This window comes from Temnothorax americanus, unplaced genomic scaffold (assembly GCF_048541705.1).
Source record: "Temnothorax americanus isolate GAGA-0224 unplaced genomic scaffold, ASM4854170v1 Scaffold13, whole genome shotgun sequence".
Taxonomy (NCBI): Eukaryota; Metazoa; Arthropoda; class Insecta; order Hymenoptera; family Formicidae; genus Temnothorax; species Temnothorax americanus.
In genome coordinates this window covers 3,199,032-3,220,597 of record NW_027509264.1, presented here as the reverse complement: position 1 = coordinate 3,220,597, position 21,566 = coordinate 3,199,032, and the positions used below count along the sequence as shown (strand labels likewise).

Here is a 21,566-nt window from a genome sequence, read left to right as displayed (position 1 = left end):
GAGAATATTAGGTAATAATAGGAAATATTATTAACATATCAGTAATATGCGGCACCGACTCACGAAGATATTCGAACGTTTTATTAATTAAATAATACTGCACGTATCAAATTTATATATATTCTAAATATTTATGTACCTAAAAAATAACATGGAATTTACACTATACGCGTCCGAATTTAATTATGTTATTGTCGATCACGTATAAATGACAGATCGCGAAAAATCGAGGCACGCGTTGTACATTTCGCCCGCGTTCAGCTCGGATGCGGGGCTCCGCGATACTCGGAGATACGCAAACGCGCAAAAATTGGCCGTGCAGCATCCTACTTGGCCGGGATTGGCCTGTCGATCGCGGGGCAGGGGCGCGCGAATTACGCGAGAGCGATTTTCTCTCGCTCTCGGGAATACCTGTCAATCAGTGTCGCGAATTCTCACACGGCGCGTTATATCCTCTATCCGACTCCCCGGCAACTCTTCCAATCGCGGTATTCGCTGGGTACTCGCGTCCGCGCTCCGGGCACCCCCGGCGACCCCCGCTCGCCGCACCGTCGAAGCGTTGCACGAGCGCGACGTCACATTGATAATTCCGTGTCAACAATAATCCCGCGTACGATCCAAAAGAGGCGCGGGACGCGCGGCCGCGGCATCGGCATCGGCGTGACAGGTCACCGGAGAGCAGACGCGCGCGGCATCCGGATGAGGTCCGCGATTCGCCGCGATGTACGAGTTTCGAGAGAGAAAGAAGGAAAGGGAGAGAGCCCAGGAGTATATCGAACGCTAAATAATTGGCGACGCGTCAAGCGACCATCGTTTAATTCCGGATTTGCATCCGTATATTTTCGCTGAATTAGATTAATGCCAGAACAACCGCGACGCGATTGCGTGGTCGCGTCTTCATAAAGACGGTGTCAAATTTATTTTTTTCATCTTGTTTAATCCAGATTTCCGAATCTTTGCAGGAAATGGAGAGATAATTGTACTTCGCTAAGTAAATATTTCGTAAATTTCACGGAATATACGGAATAAAATGTTACGGAGTGTATAAGCCTCTCCGAAACCATCGAGCGTAACATCAAATTTTCTTTTAATTTCTTTTAATTTTCTCTTGTCTGATGTTATTATTTTGACATCTTATTTTACAAAGGCTCATCATCTCGCGGGATTACTAGATGTGCTCGATTTCGCGTGATAATTGTCGACGGGAGTAAATTTACGCAGTATCGCGCAGGGAGGTACGGAACTATCAAAGCGATCTTATTTAGGAACGAGCGCGATGGTCGACGTTTGCGGGAGGCTAAGAACGAACGTCAGAACTTTTTAATTGGGCGTCCTTAATTAGCCGAGTCTCGAGTAATTATACTGTCTCTCGCGCTCCGTTTCCGTGCGCCAACCCTCTCCCTCTCCCCGCGCCGCGCCGCACCGCTCGTGTTTTCACTCGGGTTCCTTCCGCGGCTCGTGATTAACTATATTTACTCAATTTCATAGCGGATAAACGCGAGTACATTCTCTAAATAGCTGTCGGCAGCCAACTCCGTTTTGTGCGTTTATTGTCGAATGAGAGTCCCACGAATATCTGATTCTCGTTTGAATTAACGTTTCTGGCCCGTGATTCTGTAACTCGTTGTGCGATTCTGTATCGTTATCGTTACGTTGTCGTTGCGCAGGTATACTTTATGGTAAAAAATGCTGCGCAACGATACACAACGAGTTACAGAATCGCGGTCCTGAGAAATGTCGATTTTACTCTAGAAAATATGGATAATGAAAGGATTCACTAAAGTACTTGCTAAAGTACTTGAGATCGAATGGTTCAGTTTGAACGAAGCGCGTATATAATCAGGGGCATCAAGATCAATCGCAAAGTTCGCGGATGTATATAGACATATATGTGAAATGTGTAAAATGCACACTCTATTTTTAAATGATAAAGTAAACGGTAGTAAATATACATTAATAACATTTTCTAGAGTTCCTGATGGAATTTCTCTTTTGATTGGAATAATTCACAATCTGGTGTGATTTTAAGAAAGCCAAAAAGAAAGGGAATACGTTTGAACGAGGGAACGTATTTTTATTTATCTCATTTTTGGCGTCTACACCAGTTTACTAGCGAGCTTCATCGAAATTTCATTTGGCGACTCTAACGACTCGGAATGGCACACGATCGGCCATTATCGCGCCGCGTGCTCGTCGCGTTTTGTACGCGTTCCGCGTATCGCGCACGGGCTAACACGCGGAGCGCCGTGCATTTATATTTCACGGCGGGCCGCAGACACGTTGGCGTTGCCGAATCGCGTCAATAGACCCGGCCCCTTTGACGTTTTAGCGACAGTGCGCGTCATATCGCAATTGCGCCGCGATAGTATCTAACACGCGCGGCGGTGCAGCGGTGCGGCGGTGACGTGGTGTGGCGATGGGCGCATTGCATATGCACCATCTGATACAAGCGTATCGTCGCCCGTCCCGCTCTCCCGCGTGCGCTTTTATATTTTATTTGATTTTTATCTGCCGTCCCTCGCGGCGTATCAGCGCGTGAAACACGCGCTCACTCGTTTCAGAAACGTTTTCCCGCTTCGATCGCGCGGGACGATCGCAGGACTTCACCGCGTTACTCGCGAGAGTCGCGAGAAAAGCGAGCGTTTACGGCTACAATTTTGTAAATTTAGTTTATCGAGAATCATTCGGAAAAGGTTTTTCTTGAAAACACCTTAATCAATTTTGTTCTATTCTTCCGTAGATTTTTTTTGCGAGATCAGATTGTCTGCAGTTTGATCTTCTTGCATTCTTCAAAGAAAAGTCACTATTTTATATGTCGTTACTACGTATCTTTCATTATTCCTACGTGTCTTCTACATATCTCTGATTATGGTTTCAGAAGGTGGCAGGCAGATAGGGCCTCACGCTTGCACGGTGTGCCAAAACGTCGTCGAGGGAAGCGCGCATAGCCGCGCGTTACCGCGTAGCCAAGCGTCGCAGTACGGCCTACGGGAGGACCAAGTGCCGCCCGGTGCGCGCGTCTGCAACACCTGCCGTTGCAAGGCCGTCCGAGGACGTTACACCGCCTGCCCGCTGCCGGGCTGTCCGAATCTGAGCAGCTCCAAGTCGAGAGTGAAGCGACTGAGAGCGTTGCCCTCCAAGTGGCTCGACCTGCCGCCGGAGATCCGGGAGCCAATCGCTCAAGAATTTCGTGAGTATTCCTAGCAAATTTTTGTACAATTCATTCGCGCGCGCGTGTATATAGGGGGTAAATCTAAATTTTATTATATAATTATATGCACCACACTGTCTCTTTACATCTCTGTGTCTATATGTTGTATATTTTTATCTGGGTTTTATGAAAATACTTGACGAATTGAATTTTGTTCAAGTGCTTATACTTCGTGACTGAACCGTCCCGTTTATTTCAGAAATACCGAACAGCGCGACGAAATGCTGCTCGGCCTGCTTCAGCCGAATATCGCGCCGTTTAGCGCCACATCTCGCCGGCGGTACCGAAGTGTCCGAGGATGGTGCCGATGCGTTGTCGCGTCAGTGGACGGACGAGGAGCTCGAGCAGCTTCGCAGGGCGCTCCGGGAACACGGTACCAATTGGCCAAAGGTCGCCGAGCAGATACCCGGCAAGACGAATCATCAATGCAAAAACTATTACTTTACTTACCGAAAGAAACTGAGTCTCGATCAGGTCGTGGCCGAGTATTACGCTTCGTTGGGTGAGGAACGAAGACCGTGTCTGACTGATGAAGAGGAAAGCGGTAGTAGTACCAGCAGCTGCGATGAGCTAGCTGTAAGTGTTTTTCCACGAGTTATTAAACATTATTTTGTTTAAATATATGTTAATTTGAAGTCAGCATTTGAAATGATAAGCATATACATTTACGCGTTACAAAATATCATTTCGCTATTCTAAATTACAAACAAAATTAGTTAATATTGAATTGTTTTTGGTGTAATTATTAATTTAAATTAATTTTTTAATAAGAGATTGCGTTAAATTAAATATTTTCTATTTACGTATCGGTTAGTCTGACGCAATTTTTTCTTCCAGGTTCACGATTCGAGTGACACAGCCAGCGCAGGAAGCCCAACTATGACGAGCAGTAACGCAGCATCGAGTGGTACTACAGCGACATCATTACCGATGTCTTTCCAACGATCCACCGAACAGAAACTTGGCGAGAAACTCTCGGATATATCCGTGGTATCACTCGTGCCACCCGGATCGTCTCATCAGTCTTCCAGTAGCGGAACCGCTACCGCTACATCCGGTGGCAGAGAAGATTACGACAGTTCTGCCACGGTAAGACAAAGCTCTTCCTTTTTTCTTATTCTTTGCATTGGCATGTGAAAATGATAAATAAAATGGAGTTAAGAAACAAGATGCAAAACAATGTTTTTGTGCGACAGGACCGTCTGATAGAGGTGCGCTAATTGTTTCAGGAGACAGCGGACGAAGGTCAGGGAGGTGCTGACTTAGATAATGGCGGTGTTGTGGTGACTCTGACAACATCCAGTAGTAATACGACATCGTTGCAACAACAGAGTCAACAACAAAGCCAACATCTACAACCACCACCGATTGTTCATTCGCCACCTTCAACAACGAGTAATTCCAACCCGCTTACTGTTAAGGATCTTATGCTTGGGGTCATCGAGATGCAACTAAAACGTGCGCCGAACTGTCCACCACCCGACGGCGGTGGTTCGTCAGCACCCAATAGCTCTAGCACTCCAACGATATCTAGTATCTTGAAGACCGATCATCGTAACGAAATAACGTATGTCCGTGGTTACAAATCTTCATCAAACATGGCGAACACTGCGTTGTCTAATAGAGATACAAATCTAGCAACGCTCTCCGTTGTTTCGGGGCCGCATCATGCTCATCGATCTGCTCCCAGCCCTCAGCAGATTGGTAAGTTTATTAATATAATATCATTATATATAAAATTCTTATATAAAACTTTCTTGCAAAATAATGACTTTATCATATTTATTCAAAATTTATTCTTATTCTTTTGCTCTGTGTCTACCGCGTCTTATGTCACTCATGATGATTCATTAGCAAAATTAAATGAACTCACGATATATTTCTTTTTCTTTTAGGCCAGATGCAGGCCACCATTACTCCTTGTCCACCAGCTGTGCCGAGTAGTCAAGCTTCGTCTTCGGACTTGCTGCCTAAGGAAGGTTTGGTCGTTATGCAAGTGCAACAAGCGCTTCGAGAAACGGAAGGCACGTTAGATTTGAGTATCAAAAAACCAAGACTACAACAAGATTACAATCATTCGATGCAACTTCACAAGCCGCCGACGGTCACGCTCTATCGACCGGAACCACCACCGGGCGCGTATTATCATCCTCACGCGCCTCATCCCGAGCAAGGACGTGGCGCGAAAAGTCCATTGATTTATGCTTCGTCACCGCGACCGCAAGCACCTATTACACCCAAGATGAACAAAGTCACCGTACCACCGCCTCATCCGAAGCTATCTCCGAAATTGAGCAGCATGAGCACACCGGGTCACAAGGGTGGCTCCATCACGCATGGCACGCCTGTATCCACGGCGCGTTATGAAGGTCTTTTGCGACAAATGACGCCGCCCGGTAATCCGACAGTTACTGGTGCTCCGAACGCTAATGAACGAGGCGGCGGCAGCGTTGTCAATACCGGCTCCGCTGTTTCGGGAACGCCAAAAGATACAGGTGGTTCAATTACTCAAGGTACGCCGGTGCTTCCATTCGCGGTAGACAAACGCAGTACGCCCATATACGATTATCATCGTACCATCCGACATTCGCCTGTCACGAGCGGTGGCAATGTTCCACCACCACCACCACCGGGACAGGGTCCTACAAGTCAGGCGTCGCCTGTGGTAGTGAGCCATGGCGGCAGCCAGTACACTTCTTATTCCACCCCCGGGCGACCGCCACCTAGTTACACGATGGAACAGCAATTATCCAGCCGGCAGATCATCATGAACGACTATATCACAAGTCAGCAGATGCATGCGCGTGCTCGTGGTAGTAGTAACGCTGGTGGATCTGTTGCTGCTGAGACAACTGTTAAAAGCGAGCCGCCACCGCCGTCGTCGTCCACTCTCTATTATACCAGCACGCCTCCTCCATCACAGACACACACGCAGCCGCGACAAGGCGTCATTCAGAGGCACAATCCGCAAAAGCAAATGCACTATCCACCACCGCCACCTGGTTTGGAAGCGTTCTCCAGTTTAGTGGATGTGGCAGTACAGCAACCCAGTCTTCCGGTGCCACATCCGCACGGCCATCCAGCAGCATCCGGTAGTGGTGGTCACGAGGGACTCGGTAAAACAATGGCGGATCGCTTGTTGGCTGACCGTTACGACAATAATCGAGCGTTTCGCGAGCAAGAGATACAGCGACTACAGGAACATCGTATGGCGGCAATGCAGGCCGCGGAACATAGATTAGCAGTAGCGGCTGCGGCGGTGCAACATCAACGCGACCGAGATAGAGAACGCGACCTCGTTCATCTGCGGGAAAAGGAGGAACAACGTTTGCATCGCGAAAAGGAATTGCAACAGTTGGAGCACCGTCTTGCGATACAGCAGCATCATCAGCAACGTGAAAAAGATCTCCAGCAGCAAGAGCACCGTCTCGCCCAACGAGAGAAGGATATGCATGCCGAGAATGTTCGTTTATTACAGCAAGCCCGGGAAAAGGATATCCAACACGAGCACCGGCTACATCAGCAGCGGGAAAAGGAAATACATCAACAAATGGTAGCGGCTGCTGTGCAACGCGAGAAGGAGCATGAACATCGACTGGCTGTACAACAGCAACGCGAGAAGGAGATGCAGCAGCAGGAGCAGCGACTTGCCATTCAGCAACAACGCGAGAAGGAGCACGCCGAACATCGCTTGGCCGTGCAGCAAGCTCATCGTGAACGGGATTTGGTGCTTCATCAACAACAGCAGCAGCAGCAGCAGCAGCAACAGCAGCAGCATCAACTTCAGCAGCATATTCAACAGCAACGTATGGAGGCCGAGAGACGACACATGGCGCAACTATACAGAGATCAACAGCAACAACAAATCGATAGAGATTCGTCGAGACTATTAAGCAGCGGATTGTCACAGTCCTCTAGGCTGCAGCAATCTCAGCAGTCTCAACAACAGCAGCAACAGTCGTCATCGTCGTCATCGTCGCGACAGAGTCAATCCTCCAATCAGCCGAACGAGACTCTCACAGCCGCCAGTCTGATTGACGCTATCATCACTCATCAGATCAATCAGAGTGTCGATAATTCCAGTGCAAGCGGATCCTCGGCCAATCAACCCGCGCGTGCGGGCGACCGTCTCTTTCAGGTAGCTGAACATATCTTTATATTTTTCTCAAGTTCGTTGTACGATACGCTTCATTTTAAGCAGCTTTGCTTTTCGACATTACGTGTCACAATCTCATTCTTTTCTGTAAGTTGAATCCGTCTTTTTTAGGGATTTCAACGCGAAACCCAGCAAGAACCTAATGGTATAGCCCATAGTCCCGCTGGTGAAGGTAGCGGCGGTGGAAGTGGAGGAAGTGGCAGCAACAAAGCAATCACTTTCGGCGAACATGTTGATCATGTTGTCTCTAAAGATTATAACACGCCTCATTCGTCGTACAGATCTTATGGGTAAGTCTCCGCACAAAGCAAGCGCGTCGTTACTTTAGCTCGACATTACAGCTTGCGACGAAAAAATCCGTTCTGTAAAACTACAAATAAAAAAAAAGGACAAAAAATTCGAATAGTTTTCTTAACTACAGTGTTGGCGAGTGTATGTCGTAAATAATTTTTATTTTCTAAACAATAGATATCAAGTTTCCGAAGATCAGTGGAAGAGACGAAAAATTAATGAGCCGGACTCGGTGAAGACCGGAGATGAGCGTCAAATAATACGCGTCGCGCAACAGCAGCAGACGCAGCAGCATCAGTCATCGGGAAAGCAGCAATACCATTCGGTCGAGCCAGTTTCGCCGCCGGAGGCAACTACTAATCATTACGGACGTCGCTTCTACGAATCGAGCACTGCCACATCCACTTCCGGAACTCCCTCCAACAAGCCGCATCAGATATCGCCGTTCGATTATGTGAAGAACAAGATCGTCGAGGTGATGCGTACTGAGGACGACAAGGCCGGTGGTGGCGGCGGCGGCGATGGTGGTGCGGGCTCCGACAGGAACGGAGGCGGTAATTCCGTCGTTGTATCTGAGAAGGATGAAAAAGGGGCTAGTGCGGGAAGTATGGAGAGAAGCCCGTCGAATGGTGGCAACGGAAGCGGCGGCGGCAGCGGCGGAGGCGGAGGCGGAGGCGGCGGTGGTAGTAGCGGAAGTAATGAGATGGTGGTCGACGATGCGGGTGGACCGAATCTAAGTACACGTGAACAACCACCGCCGCCACCCGCGCCTGCAGCTACCACCACGTTCTATCCATTTAGTGCGTTAGGGGTACACACGGGACCACCGCCGGCTCCGCCACCCGCCACAGCCACGTCCGTCTCTGTGACGAAATCGGAACAGATGCAGGCCGAGCCGGCGCCGTTGCTCTCCTCGCAATACGAGCCGCTCTCGGATGAGGATTGATAGTCCTCTATAACCGCTCAGCGTTGTAACTGTTCTTACGCTAAACTGGCATATGCTAACACGACGATGCACGGTTATTACGGATGCAGAGAAATGCTGTGGCATACGTCTTTTTAGGATACTCGCAGATGATCATCGATTGAAACAATGATTGGTTATATTGGACGATTTATCGACGCTTTACGGGCAATCAGAAGCCACACTGCGTTCTTGTCGGTCGCCAAATCCTAATCTAATTTAAGAGACTTCTTCTTTTTATATATACGCATATAATATGCATATGTAGATATATACATATATATATATATATATATAAATGAGAATTTGCGATCTCCGGCGAGGTAAGTGGAGAAGTATGATGTTTCAAACAAAGTCCCACACACATATTGTTGTTTTACGAACTCTTTGTAACTTGATTGTATTTTTAGTCAAAGATCATTCCCGCGTTATGCAAAGAGAGGTAAACACACACATATTTACGAAACGAATACTTGATTTTATTTACCTTCTCACGGTGTTGCGCTGATTTTCAGTTAAATACATAGCGACGAATAGTTTTATCTAATAATTAGTTTTTTGCGATGTGTATAATTTATAATGCCGATATGGACATTAAAATTATCTGTATAAATATATGTATATGTACACGTCAACGTGGAAAAAAACCTATTACATTTGACCCCCGTGATTTTGATGGGATCCTTTTTTAAAATCTCGCGAGTTAATTGTACAGGTTCGGATTTTAGTTTAGCGAAATTTTATTAACGCGATGATTTCAAAAACATTGTTACATGATCGTTAAGTAACATGTACTCGCCTATACATATATACATATTTTTCACTTTTTAGGTTTTTCGATACTCGCAGATGTATATGTGTACGTTAGCGTTTCATTTCGCAAAGGCAACAAACCGGGATCGGCACTCGATATATATCCATTCTATTTCGTATATGTACTGATATATTGAGTGCGCGAAGCTTTAGTCGTTCGATCGAGGTGAATTATTATTTTTTACGTTGACTTGGGCTTGATCAGTCCGCAAAAAGACGTCGGTATACGCGCAAGCATTCGATCTGTGAAACATCTAGATCTATATATGTATATCCCATGTTCACAATACAGACGCTTCTTTTGTACATAACTGAAAAAAAAAACTATATATATCGTTAAGCGATAATAATATACAACGCTAATGAGGGCGTGCGTGTTTTTATTTGGAATGAGTCTGTGATGTATCTGGGATTAATAGGTTCAACTGTGTTACATACCAGTGCAAAGCATAGTTTGTAGTTCGAACTGAAGATGAGAGAAAGAGAGAGAGAGAGAGAGAGAGAGAGAGAGAGAGAGAGAGAGAGAGAGAGAGAGAGAGAGAGAGAGAGCAAGAAAGATGGAAAGCGCGAAATACGTCGAGGAAAATGCCGTGCAACGTATTCTGGCACACGTGGGTAAATACGAGATGGCTAATCGAAATATTCTGGCAACGAGAATCAACTTTCGACGATCGTTCTCATCTTGGTGAGGTGGGTTTGAGAAAACGGGAAAAAAATCGTAACACAAAGTGTATTGTACATAGTATATAGTACATATTAATTTCTAAGTTGAACAAGTAATATGGCTAGATAATCCGTACGCGCTATTGTATAAGGAGTTTAGGTTTAGTGATGAAATCGCGACGTAGCCAGCATTTAGGAGTTTAAACAGCCACGAACTGATTTCAGGGGAAAAGGACTTTCTCCCGAACTCTACTTATTAAATAAATGACGGCAAAACAAATATGCAGGCGATTAAATTGATGGAATTATCATTCGCAAAGCGAACGTGGATGTAGATTTATTTTAATCTGTTTCGAACAAATCTGAGAGAGAAAGAAAGTGAGAGAATGTGTACACGCTCTGACTAGACTATCACAAAGACAGAATGCGCAACACACACGACACGTAACACGTATCATTATCATACATACTTTTTTATACAGCCTAATTTTATATTTGTAGCTTCAACTGTTTTGCGATCTGCGCCTTGTTTCTTCGCCATCGTGACACACCCGACGAATTCTACAAACGTCACCGCGAGAGTTACTTCTTTCAATTGCTGCGCCGTGAGAGCTCACTTGCTTCTGCCAGATTGCGCCTTGATTATATGTATATGTATATTCCGTGTCGTTTCGGACGACTGAGATATCAAGACTATAGAGATTCGCTAAAGACGACTGCCTCCATTCGCACGCCAGCGATCAGACGATTAGCCCTCGTACATTTGCATTTTCGCTTCTTCTTTGCATCTTCAATACAGCGAGTGTATCCTCGGTCCAGGTATTATTTTCTTTTTAACTTCTTGTTTTTATTTGTTCTCTTACCACCTTTCATAACAAGCGTCTGGACAAGAGCAATTTGTGATGTGCTACTCGTCGATTCTCTTTATCCTTCGCATGAAACAATTGAAACGTGCAACGTATAAATAAAGAAACCCAAAAAATGTGTTTAAAAATTTATACAATGCTAAATTATTATAATATATTCTAATTATACAAATTATATATAACGTAATTAATTGCTACATTACATAATTAAATGATTAGATGTCATCTTTCTCTTCATTTTTGCTGTTCAAAACGTGCAAAAAGGATTATTACTTCTATGGTTTAAAAACAATAACTTATGCGCACTGAGGATTTTAGTTGTGATGTTTGTACTCGTTCTAATTATATATTGGGCATTTAAATGTCACGTCGAAATTTTATAATCAATTTTTTTTATACAGTCTATAGTTTGATTTGTTTTTCGATGAGAATCGACGAATTTCGCGGAACACTGCACCTGCCACAGAGGCGCGCACCTCCAAGGATTCTTCATTGTACAAAATATAATTATTGAGGTCCTGAAAAAACCGTCGAATGCTTCCGGAGTATAAGTGGAGATGGATATGTATATCGTATAGATAGATGTAACACATGACAAACACACACACACACACACACACACACACACACACATACATACCGAAGCGAATTAAACTAGTTAGCCCGAGGCATGCATAACATTTGCGAACAATAGCGCGACAGCCGTGACTCGATCTTCGTACTTCATACTTAGAGAAGAGTGTCCTCGGCGTCACGTTTCTCCTCCTCGTATAGTATCTGAGCGACACATAGAGCCCTGCGTTTAGCGATCGCCCCCGTCGTGATGAAGCGCGAGGAGTGGTGCGAGTGGTCCAAGTCCGGCACGAAGAAAAGAAAACGTCGGAAAGACGTTTTATCGTCTTTAAGCCTTAAGGGATACCTAGAGAATAGAATATCGCAAGAACTCGGTGTATACCTTTCAAATGTCTCTCTTCATTATTACATTTTTCTCTGTTACATTGTTCATATAATCTGTTGCATCTCGTTCACAATAAATTCGTATAAATACTCGCAAGCGCCGGGGAGAACCGCACCACTCTGCCAGATTGAAGATCACTCGCGCGATCGAAGTACGCCTTGACTTCAGGAACAACTTTGACCACACGCGTGTGTAAGGGACGGGTCTGCGTGTACATATAAAACGAAAACAACACAACAAACAAACATATATACATACACAAAGGATCGTTGTGAATCTAAACCCCCGCTCTGTTGGAGAGAAGAAAATCGGCGTGTACATATAATGCGTGACATGTAGCGAATACACACCAACTCCTTTTCGTTGGTACATATTTAGAGAGATCTTCAGGGTGTCGGGTCTTTCGTACGGGTCGATTATTCGCAGGCGATTTTCACGTTTCTCAACGAACAGTCATCTAATCTGTTTCTTTTTTTTTTTCAAGCGTTTGATAAAACTTTACACCATAATGAAAAATTAATGATCTTTTATCTCATAAAAAGATTATTATACATGTTACTGAAACCATAAAAAAAATATATAAATATAAAAATTAATATAAAGAAATATTGGAAAAATTGTATTTTACTTATAAATATTTTTTCTTTAAATTGTTTCTTGGTTATATATATATATATATATATATATATATATATATATTTAGCTATATTATATATTATATACATATTATATATAATGTAACTGAATAACTTTCTCTAATATATAAATAATTATGTAATTGTGATTATATTGATAGATATTTTATCATGATAATGAATCAAAGTCTAGAGAACTTGGCTTAGCTATCTTTAACAAGTGTTTGAAAGAAGAAAAAATTAGATGGTTGTTGTCGCGAAGTCTTCAATTGCATTCGATTCTTCGAGGGAAATCGTCTGTGTGTAAGCAATCTCAGGTACGATGCAGTACTGTAATACAATAGATGTAAGAAGTGGAGAAAGAGAATGGAACACCGACGACATCTCTTCCTCGAGAATGAAAGAGAGAGAGCGAGAGACGCGTGTTTCGCAGCAAAGTAAGGCGAAACGAATTTTATTGCTGTAACTATCGTACGAGTATCATCTAGATTAGAGAGAGAGAGAGAGATTTAGGCGACGTGAAAGCGTAAACGTCGCGTGTATATGTACCTAGACTCTTTGTAACACGTCGAGGAAAGATGATCGACTAATTTGTTCGGTGTGTCTACCGTTCGATCCCTACGACGTACGCGGAAGACGACAAGCCTGTACATAGTGATATGATAACGCCGAGGTACACACAGCTCCCTCCCGATTGTTGTATCATAATAATGTAATATTAATATTAACAAAAAAATAATAATAAACGCATATGGCGCGATCGCAGAATTGTCAAGCTAGGATAAAAGAAGTAAACGAAAAGGAAGAAAGACTCTATCTATGAAACGTGATTATTATCCACGAAAACACGCTCTGTTAATGCGACTAATTACAAAACAAAGTAACTGAAAATTAATTATAGCGAGCGAGAGCATACCACGCCTACAGTAAAACTACAGATGTAGCATACACGATAATATTATTATCAAAACAGTTCAATGTAAATTGTTATTTTTGTTGAAATAAAAATCACCTCCGTTATAATAAGGAGCATCTCCTCGCTTTCGCCTTTTGATTTCGCTCCGCGTCGTTCTTTTCGAACGAGACTGCTGTTCAACCGAAAGAAAAAATTGATACTTGCAAAATATACGGGATGGGCGAGAAACAAATTCAAATAAGAAATTTACGTTTTTTTTTTCTGCCGATCGCGGGGCCTAGTTGAGAACATTCTTTATGGAAAAATTCAATTGAAGCGAGTCGCGATACTCCATATCAGGATGCAACATATGTGTATCCCACTTATGAGATAATAATTATCTCGGATTGATTTCTTTTTCAATCGCTTTATTTTATTTTATACAAAGCGTATACAAAATATACATACATTACAGACATTCTTGTCATTCCGTCGAGCAATAACAAAGGTTTCGTTGACACACACACACACACACACACACACACACACACACACACACACACACACACACACACACACACACACACATCAGTTATAAAATATTACATAAATATATATTTATCTTGCATAAAAAGGAGGCACGCTCGTCTCTTCGCGGTCAAAAAGTTCACACTCATTACTCCTATACATTAAAATATTGTACAATGAGAAGTACGTCCAAAGCACTTATTAATAGATGAGAAGTAGATGTAACTTTTTACATTATTTAGACATTATATTTAAGATTATATCTCTATTTTTTACAGAACCAATCTGTTTATGGGAATTTTATTGTCATCGATATTGTAATCGAATATAATAATAAGTATAATAGATCCAGGACACTTAAGAAAAGAAGGTACAATTAAAAGAATCAGATAAGTTAAATATCGAAAAATCTCAAAAAAACCTAAGCAAGTAGTATCTTTACCTCGAAAAAAAAAAAGTGGTAGTATTATACCTCGAAAAAACATAAGTACACACACACACCGCCCATATCACTCGCTCGCATATACATACCACGCTGACCTAATTTTTTTTTCAGTGTACCTTTACTTTGCAATATCGTACAAATTATGTTATTACATCACTTATTAATTGCCATAATTATTACAAAATTATTAGTTTGTTAATTGGATGTGTGTGTGTGTGTGTAGAGAATGTATATATAAATAAATTAATTTTATAAAATTTATGATTAATATTAGCAAATTTAATTCTGAGTTCAAATACAACGGAGAATTTCGCATAAACGTTCGTAATACCCAAATTTCTCAAAATCATGAGGTATCAATTATAAAAAGCTTCTTAGTAATTTTTATAGAATTTTTACATTTTTGTACTGTATTGAAAAAATTTCAACCATTGTAACTATCAAACATTATATTTGGCACTTGTTTGTATAAAGATATAAGTATATAGAATATTAGAAGATAAAGTAGAAACTGGATAAGGACTGTGTATATTCGTCGATATCGGATTTAAACGTAATTCGGGAAAGCTAACATAGATGGCGACAGTTGTGGTTATCGACACCACTTTACACACACACACACACACACATGTAATATAAATATTATATATATAATTATACTGCGTTCTGCGTTCGGCAAAATACAAATCTGAGGCTTCGGAGTGCTCTTTTACCACAGTACAGTGCTAATAGCGTGCTCTCCGAATGCACCCCAGAATAGCGCCGTGACGTCATCAATCAGCTGTTTCATCTCGGTCGATCTCCGCTTGATTTGTTTCGACGCGCATTATTATTTCCCATGGCCGAATGGGCGAATGGCATGGTGGCAAGCACGGGGACGAAACACGGGGTGGAGCTGACGACAAATTGGCCGCATACTATTTACGCGCGTCTCGACACGTTTCTGTATGGGAAGCTGTTATGAAATCGGAGCGGAGTGAAGCGCATTTAAATTCGAGGCCATAGGACGACGATATTCGACCGTAAGACGAGTTTGTGCAAAAATTGCGAATTGACAATTTACGAAGCACCACGTCTGGGTTTGTTTCATTTCGGACTCGCGTGGCTGACAGAAATTAACAATTGAACAAATATATCGTAATTATTGTAAATAGAATTATAACAATATCGTATTGAATGGCGCATTATTCGCAAACAGGCTTGACATCGGGTTGAGAAGGAAAAATGGGGCAAACGCTCAGCGAGCCGATAACGAAGAAGAAGTCGGCCTGTTGTCGAGATAGCAACTACCGGGTGGGCAGCTCCTGCATGCAAGGATGGCGCGTTAAGATGGAAGATTCGCACGTGCACATACTTTCCTTACCCAGTGACCCGGGTACTGCGTTCTTCGCCGTGTACGATGGACACGGAGGTAAATACCGAATGCCGAATAAATATATTTTTTCGAGCAACAACCGAAGTGAACCCGCAAGCAATTCGTATACCCGATATAACCCGGTAAATGAGCGAATTGTCGACGGAAACTAAGCAGACTCTTCGTTTTGCAAACATTTAAATGGAACACGTCATTTTTAAATGGTTACGAAATGATAGATCTTGCTCAATTTCTACGGTCAACCCGGAATTAAAATTCTGTTACATTTTTCTGCTGGTAATTCTGTCGACAGAATTTTTGCAGCAGATACTTAAAAAATCCGTTCTTGACAGATTTGGCTGTGTGGGCCCAGTATTTATATACTTTTATGCTATTTGTAGGTGCGGCCATGGCACAATACGCTGGAAAGCATCTTCACGAATATATAATCAAAAGGAGCGAGTACAAGGAGGGCGACATCGTGACTGGGATACAGCAAGGTTTCCTAGAGTTAGACAAAGCGATGCAGAATAACGCCGCGCTTAGGGACGAACATGCCGGCACGACCGTCATCGCGATTCTTATCAAGGACAATATTCTGTACAGCGTAAGTCATCCGTCTTGTCTCGGTAGTGCCGACGTATCTTGACGTCTGAATCCCTGACCAGTAAAAAAGCTTTGTAGGCTAACGCGGGTGACAGTAGAGCCGTGGCGTGTATCAACGGCAGGGCGGTACCCCTCAGTCGAGACCACAAGCCTACGTTGAAGGAAGAGCGTAAGCGTATCGAGGCGGCGGGCGGTTTCGTCGAGTACAAAAGGGTGAACGGCAATCTGGCGCTGTCCCGTGCCCTCGGGGATTTCATATTTAAGCGGAACGATCATAAATCGCCGCAGGAGCAAATCGTGACCGGTAATAATGAAACGCCGAACGAGAGATAGGCGGCGATTGTGGATTTTCGATCGAACTTTTGCGCTAAAAAATTCTAAACTCCGCAGCGTTTCCCGAGGTGCAACAATTTACCGTCGACGAGGACTGGGAATTCATTGTTTTGGCGTGCGACGGCATCTGGGACGTGATGACCAGCGAGGAGGTGGTTCAATTCGTGAGGCCGCGTTTAGCACATAAAATCGGCAACGAGGAGACGTCGAATTTCGCGATACATCCCGAGGAGATCTGCGAGGAACTTTTAAACCGTTGCCTGGCGCCGGACGCCCTCATGGGCACCGGCTGCGACAACATGACAGTGATACTCGTGTGCTTTCTCCACGGTAAACCGTGTTCGCACTTAGCCTCGCGTTGCGAAAAACCGCCACCGCCGGATATAGATCTATGACTGTTCTAGGCTCTAGCGACATTTTATCATGTTTTACCTAAATTATTTTACGAGCATTTTACTTTCATCCTCGTGATTGGTACGTGACTTTTGATATAGAGATATTTGTTGTGCAATATATTACGTAATACACTGGCTCTATTATATAAAGTGACGAGAAGCAGGCGTATTTATAAAATACATTGTATTTATATTTTCAACCTTGATTCTGCGTAACTTTTACATTGCACTCGTTCGCCGGTTCATCGTTCATAAAAGTACGAATATATATACATATGTGTACATATATATCCGTGCGCAACATACCGAAGAATAAGTTACGCGGAAGCTCAATTAGAAGGTTTTATTTACAACTCTGAACAATGGACACAAGACCGGGTCCGAATAAGTATTATAACAGTTCTCGTAAAATGCCGAGATAGATTCATTTAGAGTCCATAACGATCCTGTATAGAGGAGACTGCCGCGTTAGCGAGCGAACTCAGCCTCCCGGTAACCTTATTCACACCTTGACGCACGCTCTCTCGAACATCGTCGAGATCTACGACGCCGGCTCTTCCCGCAGATAGACGCATGGATAATAACGAGGATGTGGGCGAGGTTGGGCTTTCGGTGCCGAAGTAATCGGCCGACGAGATGCTAGACGAGCCCTCGAAACGGCGTAAATTATTCTTACGTTCCCACTGAAAATTTAGAAGCAGACGTCGAAGAATAATTACAAGAAAAGAAGTACTCTACGCAATAAAATGTAATGCTAATTTGAAACATTTTTCAGGAAAGTCACGCCTGTAAATGCTCACCGCATTGTCGGAGCTACTGTCTTGAAAGTATTGATCCGAACTGATAGCCTTGGCGCTACCAAATTTCTTCTGAGCCTCTCCTTCGACGGTGGACGAAGCTTTTGCGTCGCTCTTTGCGATCGCGCTTCGAGTGGAGGGGCCTAATCGTTTAGGCGGTTCCGGTTCCGCCACGACCACAATTTCCTCGTTACGCGAGGACGGCTTGCCGTTAGCTGTGCTGTAAACAGAATAAAATTCGTCTAGGCTGAAGAAAGTGTCCGTTTCTCCGGAGAGCACCTCTGTTGATGTCATGACTTTCTCCAAATCCTGCATTATTGTCTTCATGTCGCCAAGTGCAGAATGAGTTGCGCCACTAAAAAAAAAAAGAGAGAAAAAGGAAGATAATTTACAAATAAATAACTATGAAACAAATCTTAGAAGTGTGAAAGCGAGAGAAAGTGCATATTTATTACCTTCGTGCGTTAAATCCCATTCCAAGACGTTCCGCCTGTGTGGCTTTCAACGGATCCAGATTTTTCGCTCTTTCTTCCACCTTCTTGGCCTGTTGGCTCAAATTTTGTTCGTACCGCTGGGCTAGACGAGTAGCGAGGTCCTCTTGTTCCTCCTTCGTCACCTCTTTATTATTTTCTTGCGCCAGCTTACGCGCCTCTGCAACGCTTTTCTCCAGTTCGTCAAAATTGGTTTTCACTCTCTGAGCACCTAAGCTTCCGGTTTTTTTCCCTAGCTGTAATTAAAGAAGCAATAGTTGTGCAATATAATTTCGGTTATAGTTGTGTTAATGTCGTTCGTCGAGAACTTACCCCACCAGGACGTTTGGATTGTGCTGTTCTGCCACCTATGGTAGGTTTCCTTTCGGATTGCAGATTGTTTGAGGTGGAATCGAAAAGATTTACAGAGGGTCCCAAGGAATTAGAGACAACTTCCGGTGTACTTTTCTCTATGCTGTCATTGCTTGGCACTGTTGCGTTAGATGCGAAGAACGCCTTTTCTTCTGTCAGAATTATCATTTCGTTCTGAAGCAGATCTAAGTTCTCGTGTTGTTTGAAGAAATCCGGCTCATTTGCTTCTTCCGTTACGATTTCTGTACCTTCCTCCAAGTGCAGCTGCAAAACGAACAATGAAATTAAATTTAAAAATACGGGTGTTTTTAAAATACTTGGCCAAACTTTACCTTTATTAGCGCACACTTGCATTACATTATCACACGCTTATCATCATTGACTATTTAGGCTCTTGTTCAAGTTGGTTGCAGCACCCAACGCTAATATTTAATGATTCGTGATAAAATCTTTTTGCTAATTTGCGAATATTTTTTTCAATTATTAATAAAATATATCGGTAAAGTTTGTCCAGATATTTTACAAATACCCTGTACAGATTGTTAAATGCAACAATCAAAAGGGATAAGTATTATCGTACGTATTGAAATACATCTTAAAACACACATCTTGAAAAGTGAGACTGTTATATCGTAATCATAAAGATGGATAGCATTTTTGTAAACAATCGAGCACATATATATTTGGACACTTGTGGATTATCACAGATGGAGCACTGTGTGCCGATATCGACTGCAAGACGAGGATGCGTGTAAGTTCACAAGGAGTACAAAGCTTTGGCAAAATGTCATAAGCGGATGTTAGTAGAATTGCGAAAAAAAAACGAAGAACTTTTTTTGAAACATTTACTCAGCTCACCATTGTTTTATTTTTTGACGTAGGAAAGGAAACCTATAATTATTATATAGTTCATAGTTAGGACGGATCTAACAATGCCTACCGAATATCGTTAATTCTACGTGAATACCTTTGTGCCATAACGGCGCATCGCTTGCGCGGATGCCTGGCCCAATTTCTCCCTGTACATCATAGCCGCGCGCGAGTTATATTTCTGCTGGGCATCGCTCGTGGTGCAATTGTGTTGCGAGAAGAATTTTCTCTGGGGAACAGCAACGCGAGATGTGAGCTCGTATGCCGATATGATTATCAAGTCTTCTCAGAATGGGATTACGTTACAAGTTATCGAAACTAACAGCATTGGCATTACCACCCAGTTGCATATTTCTTAGCTGCAACCACGTCCAGTTTGTGTCTAGTTGGGTGGATCTGACGAAGGTGAGATGTACCCCCAGACTGCGATGCACCGCCGAGCAGTCGATGCACAAAAAGACGCCGTACGTTACGCTGGCCCACGCTGGATTCTTCGCGTTGCAATCGAAACATGCCTGAAAGAGAAAGAGAGGAGGGTGCAATTGTAATATCTTGTAATTATGGTGCATCGTTACATAGGTATGTGATGCGACCGATGCGACATAAATTATAAAGAGTAGAAATAATAAGAAAACTGTCCTCCGGATGAAATGTTACTCCTTATGCAATAATACATTTGACAAATAGCGTTGAAATACATTCATTACGAGTGAGAAATTCAAGCTCGAGGATCTCCGCTTGTTGGAAAGGGCAGGACTTTGTTAAAATAATACTTAGCTTGGTCATCCTAATACCAAAAGTGATTGATGATCTTTTTTACGAGGAGACATCTGGAACTACTTTCTGGTAAACAGATAAAAACAGGTCGCGCGATCCCTTGCAATATCTATTTAGGTATAAGACCCAGTTTCATATATAAGTGTCGGTTAACTTTTAATCTTAGATTAACTCACTCTTCGTCTCTTTCTAAAGGGGACATTAGAAAGAGATGAAGAGTGACGCCTAAGCCCTTTATTGCTGTGTCGAGGTTTCAGGGAAAGGCTCGGGTAAACCTTTTTTTTTTATAAAGCTCACAGAATAAAGGATTATTGGGATAATCCCAATAATAGATGAATAAAGGTTTGTAAAAGCTTATAGTAGGCATTCTTGATTAGGGAAACTAAGGAAATAAGCTCTTCAAGAATATAGGCTGATGTGTCATGTGTCTAAAAATTTTTTAACCGTATTGCAAAATAGAAAATTTCTAGAAACTCGAAATTTTTTTTATTTTGCCACCAATCAACAAACACGCTTGAAAAATTTGTCGTACGATAAATGAAATATAGCATTTCAGAAATCATTAAATCCCAAAAGTCGCGGCACGTAATGACGTATGACTGGAAGCTTAGCTTCACGGGGAAACTGCAGGCTGACGCCTGACAGCGTGACGCACGCGATCCCGTCCGTCCGATGGACGTTGACCGTCCCCATCTGCTCCTCGCTCTCGTCGTTCCCAGCCGACGTTCGCGCTCGCCAACAAACCTTGTTCGTCGAGATAGCCCGCAGCCTCTTGAAAATCTCCTCGATGTCGGCCTTGCTGGGCGCAGAATCTGCCATTTTTTGACGCGTCGTCAGCACGCGTCAGCGTCAGCGATGTAAATTCTGGGACGCGTGGCGAAAGCTGGTAATGTATGCTTATGCTTACGCTCCGGGGCGCCGCGGGGGACACTCAGTGACGATGCATTTGGGAGCGGGAAAGACGTAACGAGCGCGACAAAGCAAGAAGCGTACGAAGTGCACTATATTTGCTATATATCGCGCGGGTAACGGAGACGCGATCCAGGCGGTGCGGTGCTTCGCGATCCAAAGACCAAGGGTGTCCGCGACAAGGCGACGAGTCGCGTTGGACAACGCGCGTTCCACTTTACCGATTTATCGCGCACGCCTCGATTACATCCCTGCCTT

General features: G+C 43.3%; 3 protein-coding genes and 1 long non-coding RNA gene across 16 annotated transcripts in view; 2 read left to right on the top strand and 2 right to left on the bottom strand.

The window, feature by feature from the left end:
- Smr (nuclear receptor corepressor smrter) overlaps positions 1 to 9,993 on the top strand; it is a 73,191-nt gene extending 63,198 nt beyond the window's left edge. For 10 of the 11 annotated variants that reach the window (XM_077399712.1, XM_077399709.1, XM_077399710.1 and 7 more), the window contains 7 exons: positions 2,879 to 3,190; positions 3,411 to 3,787; positions 4,049 to 4,300; positions 4,441 to 4,915; positions 5,107 to 7,349; positions 7,479 to 7,657; positions 7,836 to 9,993. In XM_077399712.1, the coding sequence (XP_077255838.1) occupies positions 2,879 to 3,190; positions 3,411 to 3,787; positions 4,049 to 4,300; positions 4,441 to 4,915; positions 5,107 to 7,349; positions 7,479 to 7,657; positions 7,836 to 8,604 (4,607 nt within the window). In that variant the 3' untranslated portion in view covers positions 8,605 to 9,993. The remainder of the gene's footprint in view (positions 1 to 2,878; positions 3,191 to 3,410; positions 3,788 to 4,048; positions 4,301 to 4,440; positions 4,916 to 5,106; positions 7,350 to 7,478; positions 7,658 to 7,835) is intronic. The other variant, XM_077399713.1, reaches the window with a different exon arrangement.
- A 5,087-nt stretch (positions 9,994 to 15,080) lies between these two features.
- LOC143893896 (putative protein phosphatase 2C T23F11.1) lies at positions 15,081 to 17,293 on the top strand. Of its 2 annotated transcripts, none has more exons than XM_077399737.1 (5): positions 15,081 to 15,504; positions 15,624 to 15,836; positions 16,181 to 16,386; positions 16,464 to 16,689; positions 16,776 to 17,293. In XM_077399737.1, exons 2-5 carry the CDS (start codon positions 15,650 to 15,652, stop codon positions 17,111 to 17,113), a joined length of 957 nt encoding a protein of 318 aa, XP_077255863.1. In that variant the 5' UTR covers positions 15,081 to 15,504; positions 15,624 to 15,649; the 3' UTR covers positions 17,114 to 17,293. The 2 variants fall into 2 exon arrangements, with proteins under 2 accessions (XP_077255863.1, XP_077255862.1); XM_077399736.1 differs by having other exon boundaries at positions 15,082 to 15,447.
- A 149-nt stretch (positions 17,294 to 17,442) lies between these two features.
- Arfgap3 (ADP-ribosylation factor GTPase activating protein 3) lies at positions 17,443 to 21,482 on the bottom strand. Of its 2 annotated transcripts, XM_077399729.1 has the most exons (8): positions 21,144 to 21,482; positions 19,946 to 20,137; positions 19,720 to 19,851; positions 19,611 to 19,643; positions 18,714 to 19,016; positions 18,366 to 18,637; positions 17,914 to 18,265; positions 17,443 to 17,796 (listed from the first exon to the last, which is right to left on the bottom strand). In XM_077399729.1, the coding sequence occupies exons 1-8, from the start codon at positions 21,216 to 21,218 to the stop codon at positions 17,542 to 17,544; spliced, it is 1,614 nt and encodes a 537-aa protein (XP_077255855.1). In that variant the 5' UTR covers positions 21,219 to 21,482; the 3' UTR covers positions 17,443 to 17,541. The 2 variants fall into 2 exon arrangements, with proteins under 2 accessions (XP_077255855.1, XP_077255856.1); XM_077399730.1 differs by lacking the exon at positions 19,611 to 19,643 and having other exon boundaries at positions 21,144 to 21,481.
- Positions 20,269 to 21,137, bottom strand: LOC143893904 (uncharacterized). The gene is made up of 2 exons (XR_013255956.1): positions 20,576 to 21,137; positions 20,269 to 20,465 (listed from the first exon to the last, which is right to left on the bottom strand). It is a non-coding gene; the product is annotated as an uncharacterized LOC143893904 (long non-coding RNA).
- Positions 21,483 to 21,566: the final 84 nt, after the last annotated feature.